General features: G+C 40.6%; 1 protein-coding gene across 1 annotated transcript; it reads left to right on the top strand.

The window, feature by feature from the left end:
* Positions 1 to 848: 848 nt before the first annotated feature.
* LOC102238324 (Na(+)/H(+) exchange regulatory cofactor NHE-RF1-like) lies at positions 849 to 27512 on the top strand. Its single transcript, XM_014471755.2, has 6 exons — positions 849 to 1784; positions 19745 to 19915; positions 22205 to 22358; positions 24695 to 24732; positions 26272 to 26397; positions 26502 to 27512. The coding sequence occupies exons 1-6, from the start codon at positions 1146 to 1148 to the stop codon at positions 26637 to 26639; spliced, it is 1266 nt and encodes a 421-aa protein (XP_014327241.2). The 5' UTR covers positions 849 to 1145; the 3' UTR covers positions 26640 to 27512.

The following is a 27512-nucleotide window of genomic DNA, read 5'->3' as shown; positions in this document are numbered from 1 at the left end:
CTTTTCTGTAAAAAACAACAACAACAACAACAACAAAAAAAAAAAACAGGAATCCGTTAATAAGCACAAGAAAACAGCACTAAAGCTCTGAACGGAGAACAAGTAGAGAAACTTACTATGTACCCCGCAGAGATGATCCTTTCTGAATGCTAGCTCACTCTAATGTGACTGGACATTTTTGAATGATTACCAAAGAAACCTGAGGCAAAACACACAGGCACTCAAACTTTCATCCCAGGGTTTAAAATATAATAATAATAATTAATAATAAAAATCATCCAACCCCACACTGGCTTGAAAAGAGCATCATCTCTGTTAATCGTGTGCTGAATCCCAACTTTTCAGCTAAGGGTGTTTTGCATATCACTGCTATTGTTTTTAATACACTTTAAAAACGGTGTTATCTTTGGTAGATTTAGTGACAGGCTCCATTTCAAACAGATTATTATATATAAATAAATTATAGAGAAGAGTTTCAAGGCTTGACAAAAGAACAAAAGCAAACAAAATCAGCCATCGATAGATGAATACAAACTCAGACTGAGAGAAGACTAAAACCTGCTGCGTTGTCTGGCCACACCTTGACTAAATTATAAATACGTTTGTATTTTATAAATAGGGGGGGAAGGAAGGGCTCGCCCTGGGCGCCATTCATGCATGAACCGCTACTGTTTCTGGATAGCCTCGGTTTGTCTTCGCTCATCCACTCGTCCCCCCTCTTTTGCATAAAGCAGCAGCTGGGCTGTTCCGTGAACGCACCTCCCTCTTCCTGAGTGGCTTTTCCACTTCTGCAGCAGCGGTGAAACGCCTTTACAGCTGAGTGGATTTAATCAGGCTCAGATCTGATCGGCAGACCCGGATCAGGATCCAGCAGAGCCGCAGTTTGGACTGAACCAGGCGTCCACGCAGTAACTTGTGTGAAAGTGAGGAGTAGAGAGTGGGACGCTCACCAGCGCGGTTCTCTGTCCCCCTCCCCGCCCCTCTCACGGACTTATCTCCCCAACAGGACGGGGGCCGGGTGTTTTTAAGGGATACCGCTCAGGCTAAAACAAACACACCCTCCCCAGCAGCATCCTGAGGAGTCTCAGTCACTTCCACTGAGAGGGAGCAACAGGTTGAGAAGGAAGGAGAGAGAGAAGCTCACCATGCCGAGCAAAAGCCAGTATCTGCGCCCCCGGCTCTGCACGCTGCACAAGGGGGACAACGGCTACGGCTTCCACCTCCACGGGGAGAAGGGGAAGACGGGCCAGTTCATCCGCCTGGTGGAGCCCGACAGCCCGGCCGAGTCGTCGGGGCTCTGCGCCGGAGACCGGCTGGTGTTCGTGAACGGCGACGAGGTGGAGAGCGAGAGCCACCAGCAGGTCGTGTCCCGGATACGAGCCACCGCGGGCCCGCTGGAGCTCATAGTGGTGGACCCGGAGACGGAGCAGCTGCTGAAGAAGCACAACTTAAAGTGTTTGAAGGAGTACGTCTCCGAGGGTCTCCCCTTACCTCTAGAGGAGGAGGAGGAGGAGGAGGAGGAAGGCGAGGAGGTGACGGTGGAAGAGGAGAAGGAGGCTGAGGAGGAGGAGGAGGTAGTGGTGGAGGAGGAGGACACGGAGGCAGACGGGACAGAAAACGGGGATGTGAAGGTGGCAGAGGTGGAAAATGAGGTGGAGGTGGCTGAGCAGGAGCAGGAACCGGAGGAGACACCCAGGGAGCTCACTCCGGTCCCGGTGGTACCGGACAGGAACGGAGAAGTCCATCAACAGGTGGAGAAGAAGCTGAGCATCAGCTCCGAGAAGGTGAGTCAAATACAGAAATGTTCCTGCATCATGTCACAGCCTCCACCTGCTGGCTGCTTTAATTAGGAAACACCTGATTCCAAAGACTTTATTGTCGAGCTTTGATGAGAGCTGGCAGGTCGGTCCATCCAGTAAGAATCAGGTGGGGGTTCAGAGAAAGGGTTAGAAAACGCCATCCTCCTGAGAAACAGAGACCCACTCTGTCAGTCTGCCTCCACTGAGACAGTGGCGGCTGTTGCTTAAACGCTGCCTTGGGCAAGCACATGACTCTGAGCCCCCATTACCCCACCCCACAAGGAACCAGCCCCTTACAGTAACATATAAGCAGGTTTTACCGATCAACATTATCTCAATCTAAGCTGGTGCAAAAGCTTAGGGAATGTTTTTTTGTTCTTCTTTTTCATAACTTAAGAAAAAGGTTTCATAAAATTCAAATTATGCTTTAAGGAATCTTTAAGAGTAAATAACCCAGTTCAGGGGCGTGCCGTGGTGGCGTAGTGGTTAGCGCAACCCATGTTTGGAGGCCTTGAGTTCTCGATGCGTACATCGCAGGTTCGACTCCCTGACCCGGCGATATTTGCCGCATGTCTTCCCTCCTCTCCTTCCCCCTTTTCTATAAGCCTACTGTCATATAAGTAGGCTTATAGAAAGTAGGCTCATATAAGGGACACTAGAGCCCACAAAAGACCCCCTGGAGGGGTAAAAAAAACTAATAATAATAATCCAGTTCAGATCTTCAAATCGGATATCAGCTTTAGTGCCAATAGGTAACTGTGATGAACAATTTGGGTCCACTTGACAAGTTGTATTTTTTTATATACATATGACTCATAAAACTCATCCCTATTCGTGACCCCCTGAATGTGCCACCCTGGGTGGTTAGCCATAATGCCCATACCACAAATATTGCCATTTCACAGAGGAATCACCTACAAATAAAATATGTTCTGGATTCTGACACATTTAGGTGAATTATTGAGTCAAATGAAAACAAGCAGAGTAAAGTTAAGGAGAATCAAAAACAAAACTTCAGATTCTGCCGACTACAGCAAGTCGACTTCACCAAACAGCAGGGAATAATTTGGTTCTGTTTATTTAATCTTCACACAATGAATCCCTTTATTTGATTTTGTTTCACCCTTTCATCTTTGCCTGCTAAACATTATGGGGGAATTTTGTTTTTTTTCTTCAGTCACTTGTCTATGTCCTCTTTTATTTTCTGTGTGTGTGTGAGGCTGTGTTTCACTCGAAGCACTTGAGAAGACGCTCCAGTCGAGGACAGCTGTGGCCCCTCGCTGAGCTTTGCTGGATGTTTACCCCCGGGGCTGTTTCTGTCCGTGTCCAAATAACGCTCATCCTCAGAGGGGCAGAAAAACGCAAAATTAAACCTGTTGTAGCTTCTTTTATTGTATATTCTGCAAACTGAACCATAAATGGTTCCCACTGTGCTGCAGGAGCCTGATAAAACGTAGAAAGTGTAAGAATAAAAGCGCTTAGGAATCACCTCATTGAGAAGACGCTTCAATTTTTAAAAAAAGTAGATTTGCTTTTCGTTCTTTTTGCTTGATGATTTTCAATAAAATATATTCATAAATGTAACAATCTACTAGGTTATTGTGGAGAAATCTAAAGAGGACTGCATGTGATTTACAGTTTGTTTTTAAGCTCTTGTTTTTATGAAATACAGCATGGGGAGATCTGCTGTTTCCCTCATTTGTATAATTTATCTGTCAGTGATGAGAGTTGCAATAATATCCTGGAGAGAAATCAACCTATTTTTTTCTTCTAGGTTGTTTTCTTCTCAGTTGTCACCCTATAAATCTGTAGAGAAAATCCGAATCTGTGAGGTTGTGTGTGTGTTTTCTCAGAAAAGCGTGTAAAAACCCAAAGGGACAAGAATTTTAATTTTTTTTTAAATTGATAAATAAAATCATTCTTAGAAATCGCCTACCTGATAAAATGGTGCAAACTTCAGCTGCTGTCTTATGTTGAACTGGAGAATGTCTTTTTCGCTCCTGCCAGATGTTTAAAACTTAAAAAAAAAGACACAGAAACCATTGTCTTCTAAGTTGAATGCAATTATGTTTATTGAATGAATCTTAAAAGCAGAATCCCCCGCTGCGCTACATTCGTCTTAGTTCATAACAACAATATAATGACAGCTTTGGGTTTTCCATTGCAGGCTCTTCCATTTGGATTCATGTTTCTGGTATTTAAAAGATTTTTTTCCTCTCTCTCTCTTCTTCTCACATGAAAATAGCAACTGCCCACGCTTGTTTGTGCTCCGCACTTGAGCATTGCTGGGTTGTGTTGTTTGTCCTACGAATACACAGCAATTGTTCTTGTGTTTACTCCCGATACTCTCCACAGATGGCCTAATGGAGCTGCGGCAGTTCACTTGAGTCTGGCACGCAAGCCAAGGGGAAGCGGCGTCGAGGCAAACAATGGCGCTCCCCAACAAAGTCGTTTTCAAGCGTTGGATTTTTAATTCAGCAGCTTCCCGTCGCCTGAACCTAGACAAAAAAACAAAACAAAAAAATGAGACCCTGAGTAAATAATGTTGAGCAGCAAACCCAGTTGGGAATTTTCTTTGCGTTAAAGATGATTTTCCGTTGACATCAGAGCACATTGTAGTGAAAATTAGACTCTAGAGACACCTTCAAGTCTCTAGTCTCTGCTTTGCAGGGGCACCTCGAGGCGTAATGTTGCGTTAACTCGACTGTTTCTGGAATTTTCTTCCTGCATCCTGTCTGGCATTCCTGTGTCCAAGCATTGTCGCTCAGCCAGTGACACACACACACACACTGATCGCATACACTCCAGGCACACTCCGCTCCTGTTCAGCAGTCCAACTCTGCTTGTCTGATCTCACCTTTTTTTTTTTTCTTTTTGCGGCCCGAACTTTGCATGTACTCTCTGGAAGCTGAGGAGGCTAAGCTTTGCGGTTGCCACGGCAACGCTGGGTCGAGCGTGTGCGCGCGCTTGCAGGCCTTGTGAAAGTGTGCGCGAGGACGGAGGTAGGTGGAAGTGAGAACGTGTAAGAGAAGGGAGGTGTGAAAAGCATGGATGAGCGGTGATTAAGGGTCAGAAACGTTCAGTTCGCCCCGGGAGAACAGAGTCCGCTATCGTCACTGCAGAGCGGAAAAACAGACCAAAGCACATCGGCCGTTCCAAAGGTCATTGCTCTGTTTACCACGCTGTAAAATTTTTACTCTGTCATCAGGCAGGAAAGTGCCTGGAGGATGTAGCCTCTGCCATTAATAAAAATATTGGGCATAAGGGTAAAATTTATAGAAATTGGAACGCAAAAGTTGAGTTATGTAGTCAAACACAATATTTTACTATTTAAATGCTTAAAAGTTGAGGAAACTTTATGAATGTTCGTGCCAAATTTATTTATATCAGCGTGTATCTAGGCAACAAAATATTCTAGCAGCACAAGAATAAAAGATTGGTTACAAAAAAACATAAGGCGTCCCAGAAACTGAGATATTCTGAGCTAAACTTTGTTGGATAAGGTCCAGGAAATTAACAATGCCAAAAATATGCTCTAATTTACATATTATTATGAAAAGATTTAGATAGTATAGATATCTTAAAGTGGTAGTATATGTTGTTGAAGTGGAGTTATGTGGAGTATTTATCAGCAGTCAGTGTCTGACCTGCAGTAAATGGTACTCGTCTGATTTTGGAAAAACATAAACAACGTTGGATTTAATTGGTAGTCAGAACTTCAATATGTGTATCACTAAACATCTAATGTTGGTATGTTCTAGATAGAAGTTGCCTGTTGTTAATGTTCGAAAAGATTAATTTAATAAACATGCTCACAAATAGAGGTTATACAGTATCATGGTTGCCTCTGGTGTAATACTAATAGTAGATGTAAATAACCTTGCAATAAATAATTCATACCTGCAAGATACTCACTGTTTTTCCAAGGTAACCCCATATAAATCAAATCAGCTGGCGCTTCCCTTTAAAAACAATAAAAAAAAGAGCAGTATTTAATGTTGAAGACCCTCAACGGTGCCAAAAAGAGCAAAATAAGGACCAGCAAACATCAAAACTTTTACCTGGAAATATTACATATTTAGACAAAATAAAATCTTTTGAGAATCCAGGCATTCACATTAGTCTGAGCTAGTACAAAATAGGTAACTCTCACGTCTCTTAATGCGAAAGTTCATTTCTGAGAGAGCTTGAATATTGAAAAGAAAAACATTCTTCATTGACAACACTTTCATTAACACACCTTTTTGGCTATTCTTGCATAGTGTGGTGTATTATTTAACACACAATGTGTTCAAAGTATTGTGTGCAGTACTATTTTTTTCTTTCAGAAAAGCAGCTTCACAAAAACCGGTGTGAGTAAATTTAGTTTGTTATGTAACTTGGAGCTGATAAGGCAGCTGTTGCGCCTACTAGGTTTAGAGAAACGATTAACTGTGTAATTTTAAGCAAAATCAATGAGTTTATGACTGCTGAATCATGTGTTTTCTTTTAGTCATTAGTCACAGTATTTGCAAATAATTAATCATCCAAATGAGCAACATTGTATTTTAAATTGTAGATTTGGACCAAATGTAGCCATTTCTAATAAAAACAGTGCCTATGATTCAGATCGCAGAAACAGGGTGTGATATGTTATTTTGGAAGCTCCTCTCTTCACCACTGGCTGCTTTCACAAGCTTGTCTTTAAACTGTAATTACAGAAGAAGAGCACTTGTGTCAGATGAAATTGGCTGTGCCGAGATGAAATCTAAAAAGCAGGGAGGCGTTTCTAAGTTTGTATCTTTGTGTGTGTGTGTTTGGGATTCTGCAGTCCTAGACACCACACACACACATACATGAGGTAGAGTTTGTGTCGAAGTGCCCTCTGTTTGCCATTTCTTCTCTCTAATCTGATTCCTATAAAAGCTGCTTATTAAAGAGCCTGGAACCGATGTGTCACCAGTCACGCCTGACACAGTTTTATTCTCACTTTATTTGGAAACCTGTGCAGAACGGCTTGTTTTTTTGCAGCAGACTCATCTTAACGCAGTTGTGAGAGGAGATTTAGTTTAGATTTTTATGCCCAAAGCATTGCATGGTCCTTAGCAATTACATTCGGTTCGGTGTGGTTGTGTAAGACAGCTGTGACTCATGTGAAGAATATTTTAACCGTCAAAGCTTTCAAACACGTTTTCAATTTCTTAAAGTTCTGGGGTTTTTTTCAAAACTAAGGATCTTCATCAAAGTGTTTTGCAAAAGTGTTCATACGCCATGGCATTGTGTGTATCTGATTGGGATTTTGTCTGATAGACCAACACAGTGTAGCACATCATTGTAAAGCTAAATAAAAACTTGCTTTAGTTGCAAATTTTTAGCCGAAAAATCTGAAAAGTGCGGCATGCATTTGTCTAAGGAGTCAGAATCACCTCATTTGCGTCCACAGATCGTCAGATGGCAGGTCAGACTGAATGGTTTGACTAAGCGTCTGTGGATATCCGTTATTCCTGGGTCTTGCAGATTCCACTGGTGGAAGGAGAACCTCCAACCAAATCTTAAGTCTTTTGCAGCCTCTTATAAAGTTTCGTACATGTTTGCAATTTATTTACTCTTATCCGTCTTCCCATCAGCTCAGAGCTGCTCTGATCTTATTTATTAGCATTACGTGGAACATTTATCAACATATTTGATGTTTTGTTTTTTTTTACTTGATGATTTTGATGATGGCTTCTGACAAAATTCAATGCTTATCGCTTATTTTATAATTGGTGACAGTATGACGTTAAATATGAACTTGATTTGACTGAGTGTCTTCATCTGCATGTTTGCTTTGGCCCCTAACATTTAAAAAAAACAAACCTATTTTCATTTAGCTCTAGCTTTTTTTTTTTTCTTGCCACTCCATAAAGAAAAGATTTGTTCAGCTGGATCCCTGCATCTCTTCTATTGTTACCGTTGGTTCTCTTGGCTGCTTTCTAAATAATAATCTCCTTGCTCCGCCTGTCAATTTAGGTGGATGAATGTGCGTTGTGTTGTAGCCTTTCCATTTTCATGATGTAGCTTTGTGAGATATCCAAAACCTAATCCTGCTTTAAACTTCCCCACAATTTTATCCCTGTCTGCTGTGATGCAAGAGTGGACATGATTACATATTAAGGGATTTTTTTTAAAAAAGTTATTTAAAAAGATTTTTTTTTTAAAGTAAGTGGTTGGAAGAAAAAGCATTGAAAACACTTAATACGGTATGAATAGAGTGTGTTTGCCAGCAGAGTTTGAGCTCAAGTTACTGACATTGAAAGGCATGCTTTAAGGATTAGCAGGTTGATAAGGCTGATAATAGAACAGACGTCAGCTTTGAGAATTTATTTGCACTAGAGGCAGAAATGGGCACACCTACAGTAACTATTCGAGCCAGGATGGTCAGGAGGAGGTTCTGAACTCAGGACGTTAACGCCGGTTTCCTGTCATTGTTGTTGGCGTAGGATTCTCCCACTTCCTTCAGCTTGATCCCTCTCTGACCCATCTTTCAAGGACAAACAATCTTTCATGGGTCAATCTTTCATCTAAAAAAACATATTATCCCATTATAAATGGTGATGTCTGTTTGGTTATCTCTTACCTTCTGCCTAAGAATGGATGCTGAGCTTTGGTTAAACGTAAGCAGTTTGTTCAGCTGATGGTTTGCTGCCTCTGAAAGTCTGGTTACTCTAAAAGCTACTGTGACAAAGCCAGGTTATTATTCCCTGTTTGTGTAACGAAGCGCCGTCTGACAGGATCAGATGTACCGAATGATTCATTCAGACCACCTGCGGACTCCCAACTTGAACATGCGTCGTCGCATTTAAATTCGTCCTGTGTGGGTGTTCAGGCACATATTGAGGTGGACACGTTTGCATGCGCAAGTGCGTTCTGGAGCAATTTCTATTTTGTTTATAAGATTTGAACCTTCTGATAGGTTTGTATATTCATGTTCCCCTTTTGAGAGATCAGAGCTTCGGCCTGAGATGTAGATACAACAACAAAATGTCTAGTCGAATTTTGTGTTTATCAGTACCAAGTGCACACATACAGCACTTCTATAATAGAGCTGTAAGGATCAGATCAGCCTCCACCAGCAGCTGGCATTCACAAATGTTGCATAAACGTCGTTGCTTTCAGGTGATGTGTGTCTTGCGTAGAAACACACTTGTCAGAACGTTGTGGTTCATTTGCAATCTTCCATTTTTGTACATCGTTGACATACTGATACAAATGTTAGTCAGTTCAAAATTTTCTTTAAAAACTATATAAAGTAAGTGAAAAAAACAACAGCATTTTAAATATTTCTTCTAGCCTTCCTGTTGTGGGTGATCATTAATTGTGTGTATAATTAGTAGAAGTGAAGCCACGTCATGTTTCTGAAGGAATTGATTTCTAAAACAAGAAATATTATTACAGAGTGGACGTCTAAAAATGTCTTTAGCATCTTACTTTAGCGGTTAGCTGTGGTTAGCATTAATAAAACAGTAGTCTCCTGATGTATTCATGGACAACATACATTTTTATCTTAAATATGAAATGTAGAAATGGCTGCCAAGATTTCCAACATTTGCTGTTCTCTTGTCACCTGCTGAAGTCTTTCACTCTGTCACTTTCTCAAGGCCTGGATAAAAAAATGCACACACATTGTAGAAATCACAGTTTTCATTTAAATGACTTGTAATATTTGTTACAGCCTTTGACCTCAATAGAAACACTTTGCTAGTGCTGAAAAGATATAACTTTACCCAAAGGTGCTCAACAGATTAGAGTTTTATTATCGTAAACCGTGTTTATTCCTAGTGAACTTTCCTCAAGTCGGGTATTTCTAAACCACTGCCAACATTTCCATACATAAAATTTTAACTAAAAATCATAGCAAACCTGAGAGATAAAACAGATCACTGTTGCTGCATTATGTTTAGCTTTGCCATTATCTTTTAAAGTCTTGCTCTCACTTTCTCAAAGCCTGAATAAACAACAGAGTGTACTCAGAGGGCAGTGTCATGTCTCTGCATGCTGTGGAAAATGTGCTTTTCTTTCTACGTGATTCTAAATTGATTAGTAAATTTAACTTTTAAGAGTTAGTCACTCAGTAACAGAGGGCTGTACTATAATCTAGTTTCACTTATCCGTGAGGTATTTCAGGTTTTATAAAAGAAGGATATCAATAAAAATAGTTTCTTTTGTGTGGCTGCTTCGACTTGAAAAGCTGCGTGCCTTGTGGAAGGTAACCCACTATAAGCAGAGTGTTGTCATAAAAGACTACACACCCTCTGGCAATGTTTTCTAAGAATGTCCTGTGCAATATTTGGGGGAAAACAGAGAAACGTGACACAACACATAACAATCTAATTGGTGAAATAACAATCAGAGAGCAGAGTTGGCTTTTTAAAGTATATTGATATGTTTTTATGTATACATCCGCTAAAAAGAGTGGCGACAGGAAATGAGAGGAGGCAGAAACAAGGGTAGGGCAACATAAATCCTCAGCTGGCCTTCAACTGGGAACCCTGTCATTTTAACCCTTAACAAACACAGACATCTCTGTATGCAATTTTGTGTGTGTGGGGTGTGTGTGTGTGTGTGTGTGTGTGTGTGTGCGCGCGCGTCAGCTCATGTTCCCATGTAATGTTGCTTAAATGTCAAACAATTCAAAACAAAAGCTCCCTCTGGTAAATGTTTAGCTCCAGATAATTAGGTGAAGAACACTGCATCGTTTTAATAATCAGGATCATAGCAAATAATCAGTCTGGAGTGTTCTCCATAACATGCCATCATTGCTACTTAGCACTCTATCCTGCTGAAAACTGTGTGACATCAGCCCAAACAACAGAGCCACTGTCTCCAGGTCAGGAGTGGAACCTGAACCCTTTGTGTGTGTGTGGGTGTGTGAGGTTGGTGGTGACTGGGTCTCATGGGATACTGGACAGAGACTCCACAATGGCACATTCCAAGTCTCCACTTCATTATGCTAAAGGTTCACCACCCTGGCCGGACAATGAGCTGGAGGCTCTGCCCCGCCCTATCGGCGGTGGAGGAGGGAAATGACTCGACCCTCGCCCCGTAATGCTCTCAGCCGCTTTCTATTTAAATCCAGCGGCACATTCCTTTCAAATTTAGTTTTCATTATCAAAGTAGAAGAAATTATGCTGGATACATGGGTGAAAAAGAGGCAAAGGGATGCTGTGGTGGCGCAGGGGCAAAGCACAACCCACGTAGTGAGGCCTTAGTCCTCGTGCCGGTGGTCGCAGGGAGTCGAACTTGCGACCACCGCATGTCTTCCCCTCTCTCATCACCCTCCTTCCTGTCGAACTACTTTCAAATAAAGGCCACTAGAGCCAACAAAACCTCTAAGAAAAAGAGGCTAGCAGGAGCCTCAGGTACAGATTTACAAGATTCAAGGTTTCCCCCAGAAAACTTGCTAAGCCCGGTGGTTGTGATCTAGGGCAGTCATTCATCCAGCGGACTGTCGTGTTTTTGAGTTAAAAAATGTTTAAAGTTGACAGGAAATTTGAAAATATCACTTGATAATTATGTGTTACTGAAAGATTGAAAGATTAATACCTGAACACTAACTATAAAATCTTTAAAAAGGCTTAAATAAATAAGCAATGCTTAGCATGGTGGGGGCACAAGTAAAGCCTGGTGGCCCGCCAGGCTTGTAATTCACTGGGGGAAACCCTTAGATTGAAAATTCTTTCACCACTCTATTTAACATTATGATACAGAGCTGTTAAATCTGTATAAGGACTGCTAACATTAAGGAGAGGAGTGACAATAGCTGTTGTCAACTATCTAGCTTTATTGGGTGTAGATGTTGGTAAGTTGATATGAAAAGTCTCTACGTCCAGCAACAAAGCCTCCATAAGGAGCTTTTTTCTGCTATAAATTAAATATTCATGGGCCGAGGTGTAACCATGTGTGTCCATGAGAGATTGAGGGGAGTGACAGAAAGCAGGTGAGAGTTGTTTTTAGCTACTGTTATAGGCGATTCGCAACTGTAGCATTTGTTCAAATGCTTTCTTTGAATTAAAAATTTTCCCACGTCGAGTTCCAGGATGAAAATGTTGTCATCTTGGAAATAAATGTTTTAAATATGTGCATTTCTTAGTAACTGGATGTAATACCCTGAAAGAAAGACAGAGTATGCTGGGTTCAACATAGTAGACGAGCTGCAACAACAGTTCTTTTATTAGCCCAAATCTAGCATCTATGCACCACAAATTTGGAACAAACTTCCAGAAAACTGTAAAGCAGCTGAAACACTGACTTCTTTTAAATTTCAACTAAAAACCCACCTGTTTAGGATTGTATTTGAAATGTAATCAATTACAAATTTATTGATGGAACTTGACTTAATGCTGTGTTTTGATTATTGATTCTATGTTGCATTGTGTTTCTGTGTTTGATATGATGTAAAGCACTTTGAAATGCCTTGCTGCTGAAATGTGCTATACAAATAAAATTTGATTGATTGATTGATTCAAAACTATCTGAAATTATACTTTTGTCCCAGAACATGACTCACTGTCTGTCTTAAAAACATAACGGTGACATCTACGTTCTGAAACTGTTCAGAACGGGATGAGAGCGCCACGTACAACCAGAAATGGTGATAAAAGAAAAGGTCCTTCCATCCACCGCTTCCAGGCCCAAACCGGCCCACATACAAACAGAACAAATCTGAAACAATAACTTTACAGTGCAGGCTCAAAAGTGATTGAGTACCAGAACCGAGCCATGAACCGCGAAGCTTCCAGGTTCTGTGGTTTTAAAGCTGTCACAGTAAGGCCACAGGAACAGAGCGTGCCCAGTACATGTCATCAGCTCTGCTTGTTTTCAACAAAGCCTGAGTGCTCAGCTTTTTTTTCAATGTCACCATTTCTATTCTCCATGCCATCCTTTATTTTATGAGAAATTTCATTATTTATGTTTTTTGGATTCATCTATTGGGTTGTCTTCGTTGCGTTTTTGGTGTATGATTGGATGATATTGCCACTGATTTGATTTTAAACAATCCTGGGTAAATACACATAATAAATTTTTTTTTACCTGATGTTCCTTGTGAAATTATTCACATCCATAGAACTTTATTTCAAAAACTTCACAACGTTCCAACCCCAAACTTCAATGTGTTTTATTGGGCTTTAATGTGTGACAGACCAACACAAAGTTGCACGGAATTGAGAAGCAGAAGAAAATTTTATGTTTTTCCAAAGAAAAAGAACTATAAAGGCATCCATTTTTATTCATACTTTTTGAGTCAGCACTTTGTAAAGCAACCATTTGCTCCTGTAACAACTGACATTTTTGTCACTATTTTGCAAACCAACTCAAGCTCAGTCAGACTGGAGCAGATTGGTAATTCAATTTCAGTCTGCTGGGCCATTCTAACACTGGCTGCATGTTTGTGATTGTCATCCAACTGGAAAGTGAACCTCTTCCCCAGGATCAGGTTGGCTGGAGCCAACAACAGGTTTCTGAACAGCACTAGCAAGCATCTAACTCCATCCATCTTCAAATTTGTGGGTTTTAACAGCTATCCAGTCCTCTTTTGCCCAAAGCAAGAGCTGCGTTCACATTCTCGCCACAAAGTTGAGCCTGTTCCCCGTGTGTGTTGGACTCCATCAGGGCTTTGTTCCCCTCTCTCCTAGCCTCCCACCTGGTCCAATGATCCAGCTTGAAACCCAGCTTGGCTCACAGGGTTCACTCAAAACATGCAAGAAGCACAAAAATTTCTGCTATGCTTAAGAAAGACCAAGATTTACATCAAACGTTATCGAGTCTGATCTTGAGGCTGTTACCTGCTCATGACAATCACAAGGACCACAGGGCTTACTTACGGTGTCCCGTGTCATGGAGTAACCATGGTGCCTGGCTGCATGTCACTTCAGCGGTTACTGTTTATGCTGATCAAAGAGGCCAGACTCATGTGAGAGACGTCTTGCTTCATTGGCACGACAAGGGAAATGGGGTCAAAGTCTGAACAGAGAGCTGACAGAGAAATGGCCGATAACCAGTTGTCACTGATGATCTACAGAAAGTGTGATTTCACAGCATGTCGTCTGTTCTGGATAAAGATGTTCTGCTAAAATGCATCGCTGTGGTTTTATGGGAAAATTTGGAATGTCACATTGGATTAAATGCTCTTTTCTTGTTTGTATTTTTTAAATGGATGCTCTTCTCTTACATTTCTGCCTGTGGTTATTTGTCAAATTGGCCAAGAATTAGGGAAAATATGAATTAAGTGGCTGGCTGAGTGGCAGGGCTGCAGCAGCTGAAATATCACACTCGGATTGCTCCCTCTGTGCCAGACACTGAGTGGTTTATGGCTCCAGCTCCCCTCCATTGAACAGCATCAGCACAACAAACTGGATAATGCGGAATGGCTGCTGGCTCAGGCGGCGGGTGATAAACATGACGGGTATTTATTATGACATTTGCGACTCCCTGAAGATTCATATCAGTCAAGCCTACTTGGAAGTCAGAGTTAAATATCTTGTTTAGAAGTGTGTGTGTTTGCAGCATCAACTTGATTTTGGCCATTTTCTTTAGTGCAGGCTAAAATATTTCACAGATAACCAGGGAGGTTTCTAAAATATAATCTAAAGTCAAATAATTAACTATAATTAACTGAGCCAGACAGGTTCTGGTTCTGCAGGAGGTTACTTCCTGTTAAAGGGAAGTGTTTACTCTCCACTGTCGCCACATGCAAGGTGGATGTGGAGAGATTGCTGTAAAGTCAACAACGCAACGACATGCTTGTCCAGGAGGAGTGAATGACTCAGTGCGATCTGCTGGGTTTCCTTAGACAGAGAACTTTTTTAACTAATTTGAAAAACTTTAATAACGAGGATCATTTGAAATATAATCATGACTGAATTGAAATTACTTTTATGAAGACAACTTGTTAGGACTTGGTACTATGTTTACTGAACTGAATTAAATTGAATTATAATACATTGCTCCTTTAAATTTGACTGTTTAAGCATTTGTTGTGTTTTAAGAGCACAATAAATATAATAAATTTATTCTAGGAATGTTGGCATTTTACGTCACACTTTGAATTAGTTTGCATTATTCATTTAGCTGATATTATGCTCTCAGGGCATTTATGATCTAGGCTTGTTGCACCTGTGATTAACAAGGGTTAAAAAATTATACAGTGGTTAGTAACGGGTTAAAAACTTAACCCGTTAATTTCTCCTGAACTTACACACAACCCCTGCTACTTATAAGATTGTGCAACTTTTATTGTAGTTGCATGATCTTCTACTGAAATTTCCAGAGACATTAATCAAACATTAAGCATATTTTTGCTAAGCTTATGGTGCCACGGCGAGTCCCAAAAACGAAGAACAATAAAAACATTTCTTTATTTTTGCTTTACTTCTATAAATTAGGCTTTTAAGTTGAAATTGGTGACTTATTGATTCTGCAGCATAAACATGACCTTAGTAACTCTTCAAAATGGGATAGACAAAATGGGATCGTCATTGAGCCATGACGTCAGACATGCAGCGTGTGTTTGGTTCTTTGGATGAGAAAGCAGTTCATAAAAATATCATTTGATAACAGGCAATATTCAGCACACACAAATAAGAAAGGAACAATGAGAGTTTAAACCTAACTTTGAATAAAAAACGGGAAGCTACATTAGATTTGACAATGTTGAAGGCGGCCTGGTCTGCTGAGGTTGGAGTAGGGGAAGTTCCTCTGATTTTACAGATACTCCTTGCAGGGTTTCCCTGAAAGAAACTAGATATAATTACCCTTTCAGTCTTGGTTTGGCCAGATAGGATAGATAAAGTGACTTTTTGACACAATATTGAACTTATATCTCCTGAATTACCCCTATGTTAAGTACACTTTCCATGATAAAACAGTAAAATTTTTGTAAAACTGTCCCTTGAGTATAAATTCTTACACTGCATGTGTGTGGGCATGTGCACGTGTGTGTTTACTAGTTGATTTTGCAACGCTACTATGCTTGTCACAGCTACTATTGCATCTATTGTTCTTGTTGATAACTTCTTCTACAGGGTAGGAAATTATATGACTTCAGTTGATCGGTTTGTGATAGAAAGCTTCATGGTCCAATCTGTAGTGAGTCCAAATAAAGAAAATGTTTGTTGCAAACCACAGAGTAATGATTGTTGACATGTGATGGCGCAGAGAATAAGTTTAAAAGAAGTTCTGTGTGTCTTTATGTGATTGGAAACCTATGAAAATACAATACAAGTCCTATGCAGAATCCTAAAATGATAAGAAAAAAAAGTAAAGCCTATTGTAACTGTCTGACATTGTATATACATTTTTCGCTTTTGCAAAAAGCGTTCAGTTTTAGGCGCCATTATGTCAAACCGAATGGTGAAATTTATCAGAGCTTTCAGAGGGAACACAGACCAGGTCTCGAACGCGATCACGTCAAGCCGTGAAGTGAATCTTCAAAACAAAGCAGGAGCTAAAACTTCAGATTTATTTCTACAAAAGTGTCACGCACCTAAGGCAGTTTATAAATAAAAAATTAAAGTCCAAAAGGCTCCAAAAGCAGAAACAGATTCTTTGACTAGTTTTGTTCTAAAAAAAAAAAAAAGTTAAGAAAAGTGCTATTTTGAGGGTTTAAAATTTGCCAATTACAGTGGAAAACCCTTGAGGTCAAAACTGAATTATTTTAATTGCCATCTTGCATCTCTGAGCTACATCTGCCTTCAAAACGAACACCTCGCAAAACCGAGAATAGCTAACCCATCTTCAGTTGGTAGCAACTTCCAAACTGAAGAGATTAAGGATGATGCGTTGCACTGATCTATGATTAAAGAAAAAAAAAGTCCTAAATTGTACATGATGTGTGATGACTATATTAAACTCACTTAGACATTAGATATGCTAATCTGCATGAAGACAAGTGGAAAGAGGTAGGGTTAGGGGGTTAGGGTTTCAGCCATGGCACTGGACTCCTGGGCGCCCCAGCTGACGTTGGGCATCCCTGCGACTTGGGACAGGACGCAGCTCACCCTGGCAGGGACAACAGAGGACGGTCTGTGTCACAGAGGAGCGGAGGACTGAGGAATCTCCACACGGCTCGGCAATCTGTGGAATCTGCTGAGCACACGCAACCCGGGACGAGAATTCAAGACACTGGCAAATGTGATTATACTTCAGCTGCTCAGTGCTTTAATGGTACACGCACACTATGTACAATATGACAAAATGTTTCAGAGGAAACTAGTTTTTAAAAAAGTGTTTAATCTATCCTAAAAAAACTGACTTATCCAGCGGTATGTCTTATCTCCTTGACATTTTGTTTGTTTTAGCTTTCTTCCCAGAACATAAATCATGCGAAAGAATATGATACGTGGAAGGAAAACGGACTGAATTCTCGACTTGTGTTGCTTGTTCAGAGTTTGTTTGGTTAACGCAAAGCCTACAGAGAGGCTGTGAAAATCCCTAATTTCCTTTTGTAGCATGACACATGATAATACAACATCATCTCACCCGCGTGAAGCTCTTTATCTCTAAGGAAGCTTAAAAAAATAATCCTCACCATCTTGTCCCGCTTATCAATATTTGCCGCAGTTTTATGAAAGATCAAAGTCAAATGGCGTCTTTATTGGAGTTTGCGAAACGTTCCTCCCAGAAATGGAAAAAAAAGAAAGAAATGTTTTTGAAATGAACACACTTTCAGGGACTCAGACTTTCCCTTTGAGAAGAGAGGAAGTGAAGAACAGGAACTGTTGACACATCTTTCCTCAATAAGCTTCCGTCTGTTGGCTCAACTTCCTAACATGAAAGAGAAATCGGCACAAAAACAAGTAGGAGCTTTGAAACCCATACTGCACGCACACCGTCACGAGCAAAGAGGGTTTAGCTGATTAGCACATTCGGCTTGAGATGTCACTAAACAGTGAATCAAAGGAGTTTTTAACGTTGCACAAGAGATGGTGCTTTTCTGAGTTAAACATAGCTTGAAAATGGTGCAAAGTGCTCCTGTAGCATTGGGGGAACGGCAGTAAGAGAGGAAATGATCCACTAATTTAGACCCACTGACGCAAAATGAAGCGTAAAAAGCAGACTCCACCTTTTTGTCCCCTCTGTAATTTTACTTGCATCTTTGCAATTTGGAGCCCACGTAAGGCAATGCACGTTTTTTCTTTTATGCAGCCCTTAGCATATGCAGTGTGTCCAAAGAGCTTTACACAAAATCCAAGGAAAGAAATTAAAATTACACAAAAAATTAAGATGATTTATATGCTAATTTAAAAGTAACACTCATGCCTTTTTGAGATCTTTTAGCGTATTTCATGTTGTCAGACAGGTCTTGCTTTAAAACGTATTGATTTTAGAGGTATGGCTTTGGTGAGGTTGATGAAACTGAACCAAAAACGCTCACAGTTCATTTATGATTTAACATTGAGGACAGTTACATTTTCACCTAGAAATTTGGATCGTTTTTTACCTTTAATAAATGAAATCATCATTTTTGAAACTTTTGTATTTACTCGGGTTATTCAAACATGTTGTGTGACATAAAAGCAAAAGGAGAAGAAATCTGCGACGGTGAAACTGCATTTCCACTGCACAGCATAACGGTTTATCAAATGCTGCTTTGTTACTGCGATGTTGCGTTGGCAGAGACTACAGTGACGATCATAATGCCATGCAATGTGCCATTTAATTTCAGTTCTCATTGCTGAGGTGACGTTTTTCTTATATTAGGTCAATCTAACCTCAGAGGTTACGTTTCCAGTTTCTATCAGCTGCTGGGTTCGTACAAAGGGTCACAGACATTGTGATTCATTAATCACAAGAGTGGTGTGGCCTCTCTTTTTTCTCTATCACACCACGTGACTTATAAGAAATGAATTTCTCAGTTTTGCATCCTCCGGTGTAGAAACTGATGTATATTGGTTTATATATTCTAACTGTTCCAGTTTATTCTTACGGTTTCTCTTTCTGCCAACACAGATCTTCCTCTAAACCTTTGTACTTCTGTTAAACCTGGTTAAACCTGAATTTCTCATTTTAGGTACTTTCTTCTGCCAAACGGAGCAGTTTGGTGGATGTGGGAGGGGTTGTTGGCTAAGAACAGCTGGCTTACGTAACAGCGAAGTGACAATCACTACTCTTTGGTTTCTGTATTGCGAGATAAATTGTTGAGTCAGGCTGCATCAGGTATTGAAATAAGTAAAGTTAATGGTTTTATGTGCTTTTAATTGGCCACTGATTTCTCTTGAAAGCGTCTGGTTGACTAAGGGAGGGAGCGTCAGGTCAGGTGTGACCACGGTGACAAAGATCGCCTTGACTCTAGGATTTCACTCATTATTTTAGCCTCGTCCACTTTGATGACAAAACCATTCAACCCTCCCAGTTCTAAACTTAGTACCTGTTTCATCCCACCAGCGGAAGGGAGGCTCTGGGATCAGGCAGGAGGCTTTTTCCTGGATGACAATACAGCTCCGACTCTCCCTGCCATCCCAGAGCAGGATTGGTCGAGACAGGGATAGCAGAGGCGGTCAGAGGTCAACGCCCAGCTCCCATTGTCCTTCTCGGAGCCGCTCCGGAACCGGTCCCTTTTCCTCAGAGCCCCCTTCGCAAATACTCCAGAAACCTTCCCAACAGACCTCCAATCACAGACCCCCTTTCCTTCCTGGCGAGCACTCGGAATCACGTGGGCCGAAAAACCGCCGCTGAAGTTTACCCCTGATTGTTGAAAGCACGGCACACAACACAGCAGCATGCAGCAGCAGACACCTGCATGTTCGCCCTTGGCTTTATATTCATGGTAAACGAGTCACAGGAGCTCTCCGTCATCTTCGTGCCCCTTGTCCTCTCTGAGCCGACACCCATGGTGGAGGTATTTAGTTATTGTTTTTCCTCCCTGAGGTTCTGACCCGTTGCTTCGCTCCTGCCGCTCAGATCACCAACATGTGTGTTTTGTCCTACAGGAGGAGCGCGCCGAGCTGCGGCCGCGTCTCTGCGTGATCCAGCGCGGGTCTAACGGATATGGCTTCAACCTGCACAGCGAGCGGGCGCGACCGGGCCAGTACATCAGAGCGGTGGATGACGACTCTCCAGCCGAGAGGGCCGGCCTGCAGCCGAAGGACAGGATAGTAGAGGTAATGTTAAAAATCTGGAGTCCTTTGAAGCCACACAGGACGGGAAATAACCACAGAGACATCATTAAAGCTAAGTGGATGTCTAACAGGATCAGTCCTGTTATATTCTTGTAGAAATAAGCTTAAGAGCCACCAGAAAACATTCCCACAGGCGCATCCTGATTAGTCTTGCACACTTCCGCTCTCGTCAGCTCAGGGTTTCTTGGACAAAAATAGAGAAGAATGGCGTGTTGCGTAATCAGGCCTCACCTACAGTGTGGTTTAAGATTGAAAGCCTTTTTTATGTTCGCTGTTCTGGGCTTTTCTGTGATCCGCCGGCTTCACGTTTTAGGTATCAAGTGGCGGGCGTGCGTAAGGGCATGAATTCACGTTTGCTTGTTTGTTTGAACCAGTTTCAGTCGTTCTTGACTGCTGCAAAGATTAGCTTATTTTTAAAAAAGTTCATTTGGAAATTTGAATGGGGTTCGCCAATATTGAGTCTAATGTGAAGCAGTGAAACTGAGGCTAGTCTTCCTCAGTCACTGTTCAAAATGGGGGGAAAACATAAGAACATGCATTTAATAAAGGGCATAAACAGGTGAAATCACATTTATAAAACCCTGTAAAAAGTTACACTTCCTCTTTGTTAAATTAGATTTAGTCACAATAGGCAAAATGATTTCCAATTTCTAAATGTCAAAAGTATTGTGGCTTCTTTTTAAAGTCTTTCTTCAAATTCCAGAGTTTACAAATTTGCTAAGCCTTTAAAAATGTGTTAAAGCCCAGATGAAGTTGTGACAGTTTGGCAATATATTTGAGTTAATTAGAGACACATGTCATGAACGTGGCATTTATGTCCATAAAAACAAAGGCTTCTTTGTTTTTATGGACATAAATAAATCAGACAAGATATCAGAGAAAAGTGTGTACTTCATCCCATGGGAGCAAGTTTTAAAAAGTGCCACATTCATTTGTTGTGTGTCGTTAGGTCTAAAATATAAACAAAAAGCAGAACACCATGTAAAGATGCTGATTGATGCTGGTAATAGAGTGCATTATCCACAGTGAAATTAGTCCTGTATGAGCATGGACTGAAAGGCCACTCAGAACGGAAGAATCCATTATTAAAAAGATTGTCACTCCACGACAATGGAGTGACAATTTTTAGAAATCTCTTCTGATAAAACTACAATTAAAGTGTTTTAGTGGAAGATGTTGAAGCTTAAAGTGACCATGTTTAGAGCAATCTTTGCTAAACCCTAATCTCAGCCCCATTGGAAATGTTTGGGCCGAGTTGAAAAGGAGAGTGAGAAACGCAGCCTAATAAACTTTCCCAGTTCCACCAGTTCTGTCAGGAGGAATGGGCCTACATTTCCACAAACTGGTGTGAGAAATATGTGGGAGGATTCCCAAAATGTTTCTTATACAGGAACAATTCGACCAAATACTGTGAGGTTAAAATACTTGGAACCTTTAGTCGAACCTGGCAGGTCTGTGGACGCTGAGAACCTGGAGTCAGACTAATAAATAGTGACTGTAATGGAAATGTTTAAAAAAAAACACCTTCCTTTACGTCATGCCTAAGAAACTTCCAGGCAAAGCAACATAGAAACTGAATTTCATAACAATCTGCAATACTTAAAGGTGGAGCAAAGTGTGGTGTACTCCTCTTTGCAAATAAAAAATAAAATAAAAAATAAGCAACAGTACAATAAAAGGTAATGAAAGGAAGAAGAGAGGGATTAAGCGGACTGCAGGATGTGCTTCAGTCTTGAGTTAGGTCTCCACTCCCTGAGAGGGCCCCAGACAGCCACGCCACCCACTGAGGAGGGAGCGGACAGCCATTGTTGCTGCTGTTATTGGCCAAGCTGCTATTGTCCAGTTTCCTCTGTAGGACTGGGCTTAAGTCTTGGAGGTCCACCCAGTGACCTAAACACACTCAGACACACACACACACACACACACCCATGGCTTGAGACATTTCTCACATGCTTTCCTATGGAGATTTAAACAGAAAAATAATCATCTGATCTGAAAGCTGACCCATGATGGATTGTGCCGTTCTTAAGGGACGATAGTCTCTGAAAAGAGTGTAAATACATGGAAGAACGTGCACTCTTTTGTGTGCGTGTGTGTGTGTGTGTGGACACAGGACTTCCTGTTTGATACTGTTGAGAAAAGAAGACGGCGATAAACTACATGCCAGCAAACATACATAACCCCCCCACCCCCCCAAAAAAAACATGTCGTTATTTCTGAACTGTGTCTGGTTAAAGTAAAAGGATCTAAAACTCTTTTTATCTTCTTCAGGTGAACAGTGTCTCTGTGGAGGGGAAGACGCATTCAGAGGTGGTCGGCGCCATTAAAGCGGGCGGAGACGTGACCCGGCTGCTCGTGGTGGACCCCGACACCGACGCCTTCTTCAAGAGATGCAGGGTGACCCCCACCTTGGAGCACTTAACTGGTGAGACGACTGCTTCACCACCACCACCCTACTGACATCAGCAGCAATTGTGAGGCAGTGATTGATTGAATGACTGCAATTATCTCGTAATGTTTCTCTCCGGGTTCATTGTCAGTCACCGGCTGCATTTATAGCCACTTCACTGCCTCCCCTCTTGTTCCTTGGTTCTCTTCTGCTATATTTTTCTCTTTTTCTTTTCTTTTCTCTACAAGGCGCCCTCTCTCTCTTTTTTTTTTTTTTTTTGAGGATCACAGACACTAAGCCACTTCCTGCCCGAACCACCTAATGTTGTTGCCCTGCAGGGAAAGTGAATCCTTTCAGCATAAATACATCAGAACAGACGGATCAGAGACTAGCCGGGTTGTTTACGTTTGAGGGCAAAGAGATTTTCTGAAATTGAGCCTAACAGTGCAAATAAATACCAGAAATATTACATAAAAACTACATTTGAATAATCTTACATAATTTTCTCAAATCTGATTATTTTAATCTGAGGATGTGTCTCAGAGTGCAGGTGAAGTTCACAAGCTACTTAAATCTCCTTTTCCCTTTTTATCTCAAGAAGAGGTTTGTTTCGAGTTGTTTTTTTCTAATAAAGCCACTAGAGGGAGCTCTAGTAAAGTCCTTGTTTCTGATGTAAAAACATCTCCCAGAAAACACAAGATTGCTCCTTAGACACTCAACATGTTTACTTTTATAAACATGAACGTCTTTGCACCCAGGCAGAGATGTTTAAATGAAAAAAAGACAACAGTAGAGGAACTCTGTGTCTCAACTCAAGGTTTTTATTTACAAGTTGTCATTTTAGTCTCCTTATATTAAACGTATAAATTTACTTGGTCCAGTGATTCCTTAGTCAATGACAAGTCAGGTAAAGCTAGTCGGTGGAATAACTGCATAGTTTGAACAGTTTGAGCCTCAGCTAAGCCTCTTGAGACTTTAAGGATTAGTATTTAGACCCGGCAGGTTCCCTTTCATTTTTTTCTGCGTTTGTTTGTCTACTTTTATTGTCCAAAGTAAGATAAATTGTACAAATTATGGGATATTTTATCACAGAGGCACAATATTGTGCGGACTTAGTATTGTACACATGTTGTGTGGTTTCCTGCGCATTTTAGATGTAGGGCACCTGAATGAAGTGAATTATTTGTTATCAGACCTCTGCAGAGCTAAAGTGACATCCTGAGGAGATAATCTGTGTCTGAATGAGGTGTGTTGAAGCAAAGACACGTCGTAAGCCTTGGGGACTGGAGCTGTAACCTCAAACTAAAAAAAGTGTCTGATTTTTATGCTAAGTTCCCATTTTAAATAAATGTTGTTGTGTTTAAATATTTAGGAATTGAGATCGGTATGGTCTACTTTTTGGCCCATGTCATGTTTTTATTGCTGTTCATTGTTAAACTCAAGAACCTTGAAGGCTGTCAAAAATACAATTTAGTGGTGCTGTGCAGTGACAATAAAGTATAAAGTTATGTAACACTGCCCCTCCCTCACCTATTGCTGCAAACTGATGGCTGAAAAAAGACAAACTGGCCTGTTTGGGAATATTTTAGGTTCTGTAATAAGAGTGCCTCCTATCACTCTCATTAAGGTAATGCTGTGCAAAATGTTATAAGCTGCTTAGAAGCTGGTCTGTCAAGCAGCCATTAGCAGCTTTACTATCGGAGCAGATAGCCCCACTAATTACCCATGTTGTTAGACTTATTCTACTCAAAGTGCAAAACAGTAAAAAAATGTTAGTTTAAAACAAATTTAAAAAAACAACTTCTACCTGCATGCCATCAATTTGTTGTATTTTAATCACTTTACTTCTACAGACCCATGTCTACGTTCTATATTTCCGTGACGGATTAAATTGCTCGGTCCAGAATTAGAAATGATGTCCCTCTTTGTAGGGGAAAGATTTCAGCAAGGTGTTTCCCAGGTAACTGCCAGCTCTCCACACGCTGCCCACTCTCACTCAGCAAACCGACACACACCGCTGCACGTCTCCAAGCAGCCTTCGCTGCACAGCACTTTGTTTGGTTTCCACAAAGTCCGGTACAAGACGCCACTCATGCCGAAACTACGTTGAGGCTTGTTTTAAGAAGGTCACAGAGTTACATAGGCAATAAGGGTCAGAAGATTTAAATCTAAAATTATTTCTTATTAGTCTTTTATAAGAAGTCATCTGTTCAGGTAGTGAAGGAGTTAATAGGATGGAAGGTAACGCTACAGCTTCAACTTTTCAGCATGCGGTTTAAAAGAAAAGAAATAGTTGAATTACTGTTCCAGCTGAGACAGATTGAGACATTTACCTGGCTAACTGCGGCGACTTGTTTGATTTTTTTCTTCAGGTCCCCTTCCAGAGCCAGTCGTTAATGGAGAAGAGAAGGTAAGATTAACCAACAATAGCAGACTCATCTTTGAGTTTTCAAATATTTTTTTTTTTTATCAGCTGGCTTTGAAACAAAAACTTAGTGTGTGATTTGAACTTTTAAGTGTGCAAAGATGGCCAATCTCCCGCAGAGGTGACTTCCCTCTTCTCTGATCCAGCTTCTTCCTGCCAACAGAAAGAGGACAAGAATAGTTTTCTGCTTCAAGAACTCCTTGAAACCAAGGATGTTCAAAAGCAAAATATAACTTTGTATTTTTTTTATTTTTTTTGGTATAGTGGTGTGCTACTTTGGAAAATTGAAACACTGATGAATTGACTTATTAATCAAAGATGTTTACAGAACAGCCTTTCCTGTTATTGTCTGACAACTCTGGTCTTTATTGTGTGGAGATCTGCTAAAGTCTCCGCCCCACTGGCTCTCCAAAAAGTTTGGATGATTTGTGTGCTTCATAGACTGTATATGAAAAAATACCTTGTTTTCTGAAATGAGTTTGAACAATGGAAATGGGAACGGTTTTTGTCCAGATTTAACAAGATTTATAAAATTTTTATATAGCAAAGCTGATTTGTTTTTCTCCTGCTTTCGTTAGCGACCAGGGGTACAGCCAAACTTTGAATCACTGTTTACCTTTCCACTAACTTTCCCAGTTGCCAAACATTTTCCTTGAAATCAGGTATTGCATATACAAACAAAACCTCATAACCTTGCACTTGTGTTTGTTGTTCCAATGTCATTTGCATCAGTTGTGCCAGATATCTAGGATATCTCACCTCTGTGTAAATGCACTATATCGACATGTAAGTGATATTGTTTTAGGTGGATACACCCACGCAGAGAATTAAGAGAAACTGCTTTGTTTTACGCTGACCAATTTGACTCTGGCTTTGGGCCAGTAACCTGACCGGAAGTGGCGGTCAGGTTACTCAGGAACGTTATGTGCAACAGCAGACATGCTTTTTCCGTGCATTGTTGCGTAACGCACCTTGATGAGCAGTGAAGGGAGGAGATGAACCTGGAGGTCAGGTGAAATGCTGGATTATTGGTGGATAAAAGTGTTTAACCAGTAACACGTTTACAAGTCCATGACCAATGAGCTGGAAAGGTTTTTGCTGATCCAAGTTAAGATTCATTTGCAGCTGAAACAAATATTTATTTTATTTAAATTTTTTTGCTTACCAGCTTTTCATTATTATTTTTGATCAAATTCCTACTATTTTCTTCCAAAATAAATTTAGAGATTTTATAATAGTAAAAAAAAAAAATTGAATATGCTATAAAAGATTTAGAACAAAATTTTAGGTAAAAATGTTTTGCCCTGTTTTTATGAGGGGTGGGTTTGCTACGTGGCACACTTTATTTTATTAAAGTGAGTCAAGTCTGAATAGTTTCCTAAAATATTTCAAATCCAACTCTGCCCCCAGGTGGCAAAATTAGATACTACAACAAAGCTTGACTTCCTGCTATCTTGCTTTTAATATTATTGCATAAAATCTTTGACTATTTGAAGGAATGCCGATGAATGTTTGTCTGACTAGGTGAATGGAAGAGTACCCAAAGAGAGAGAGAGAGAGAGGAACTCGAAGCTTTCCGTCAGTCCTTCTCCGTCCAATGCGTCGTCCAACGCCTCACTCACAACCCCGTCTGCACACACCCCACCTGAGGTACGTCGCAGAAAATAATCAGCCTCCTCATATATGATTTAGTTCTTAAAGTAGAGTCTTTTTAAACAGGGGAGTTAACATATTTTGTTTGTTTCCTTCCTCAGGGTCTGGTCACAAATGCCATCCCAGGTCTCAACCTCACGCTGCAGCAGGTCAAAGAGCTCACCCACCAGAAACGCTCCAACAAGAGAGCACCACCCATGGACTGGACCAAGAAAAACGAGCTCTTCAGCAACCTATAGGACACCTGTGTTCACCCGAAGCCACACTTTTAATTTTAGAAAATCTTTCCTAGAGATGTCAGAGAGAGGTATTTTATTATGATGATGTTCTACAGATAAACACATCATAGGAAGTTAATGCTGTTCTATAAAATATAGCATTCCTCTAAGGTATTATTCCTCACGTTATTATAAACCGTATATAATACTGTTTATTTTTATGTGCTTCTAACCAGAAGAAATATATATGCCAATGAAACAGAGACCTATATTCTGGTCAGGTTGGAGTAGACAGTTGCCTCTTTCTGTTTTGATTTCTGAGTGTGTGTCTGACCAAGCGTGTGTGTTAGGCACATGAGGAAATGTGAAGGAGTTGCATATTTTAACACTGAACTTTTTATTGTCAAAACAGCCACATGACTACCGCCTGACAATCAGTCAATTAATATAAAGTTTTTTCTAAGTTACTCCCATGTCTTTCAGTTCTGACGTGAATAAATCACTGAAAGAGTTCATTGTTTTCCCCTAGAATCTACTTTCTAACTGTGTATCCTTTTTATGCTTAAACCCTATTTGGTATTTTATAAATAATTAAATCACCTCTGACCAACTTCCACATCCCTACTGAAGAAAAGCACAGCACGATGCTGCCGCCATGTTTTCATGCGTTCATTTTCAGCTACGTGTAAAATTCAAAACCTTACAAAAATGCTCTCTAACACATGATACAGTCATTTGTATTGACTCATCTGGAGTCGATAGAAAATGAACATTTTGTATTGCAACTAAAAACAGATATTTTATTTTCACCTGCCTCTCAGGGTTTCCATAGTTTGTCCTTCTTGTCTTTTTTGAGTTTATATATCATTTTAACCTAAATCCCTATTAAATATC

This window comes from Xiphophorus maculatus, chromosome 16, assembly GCF_002775205.1.
Source record: "Xiphophorus maculatus strain JP 163 A chromosome 16, X_maculatus-5.0-male, whole genome shotgun sequence".
Lineage (NCBI taxonomy): Eukaryota > Metazoa > Chordata > Actinopteri > Cyprinodontiformes > Poeciliidae > Xiphophorus > Xiphophorus maculatus.
This window is presented reverse-complemented; position numbering and strand designations above follow the sequence as displayed.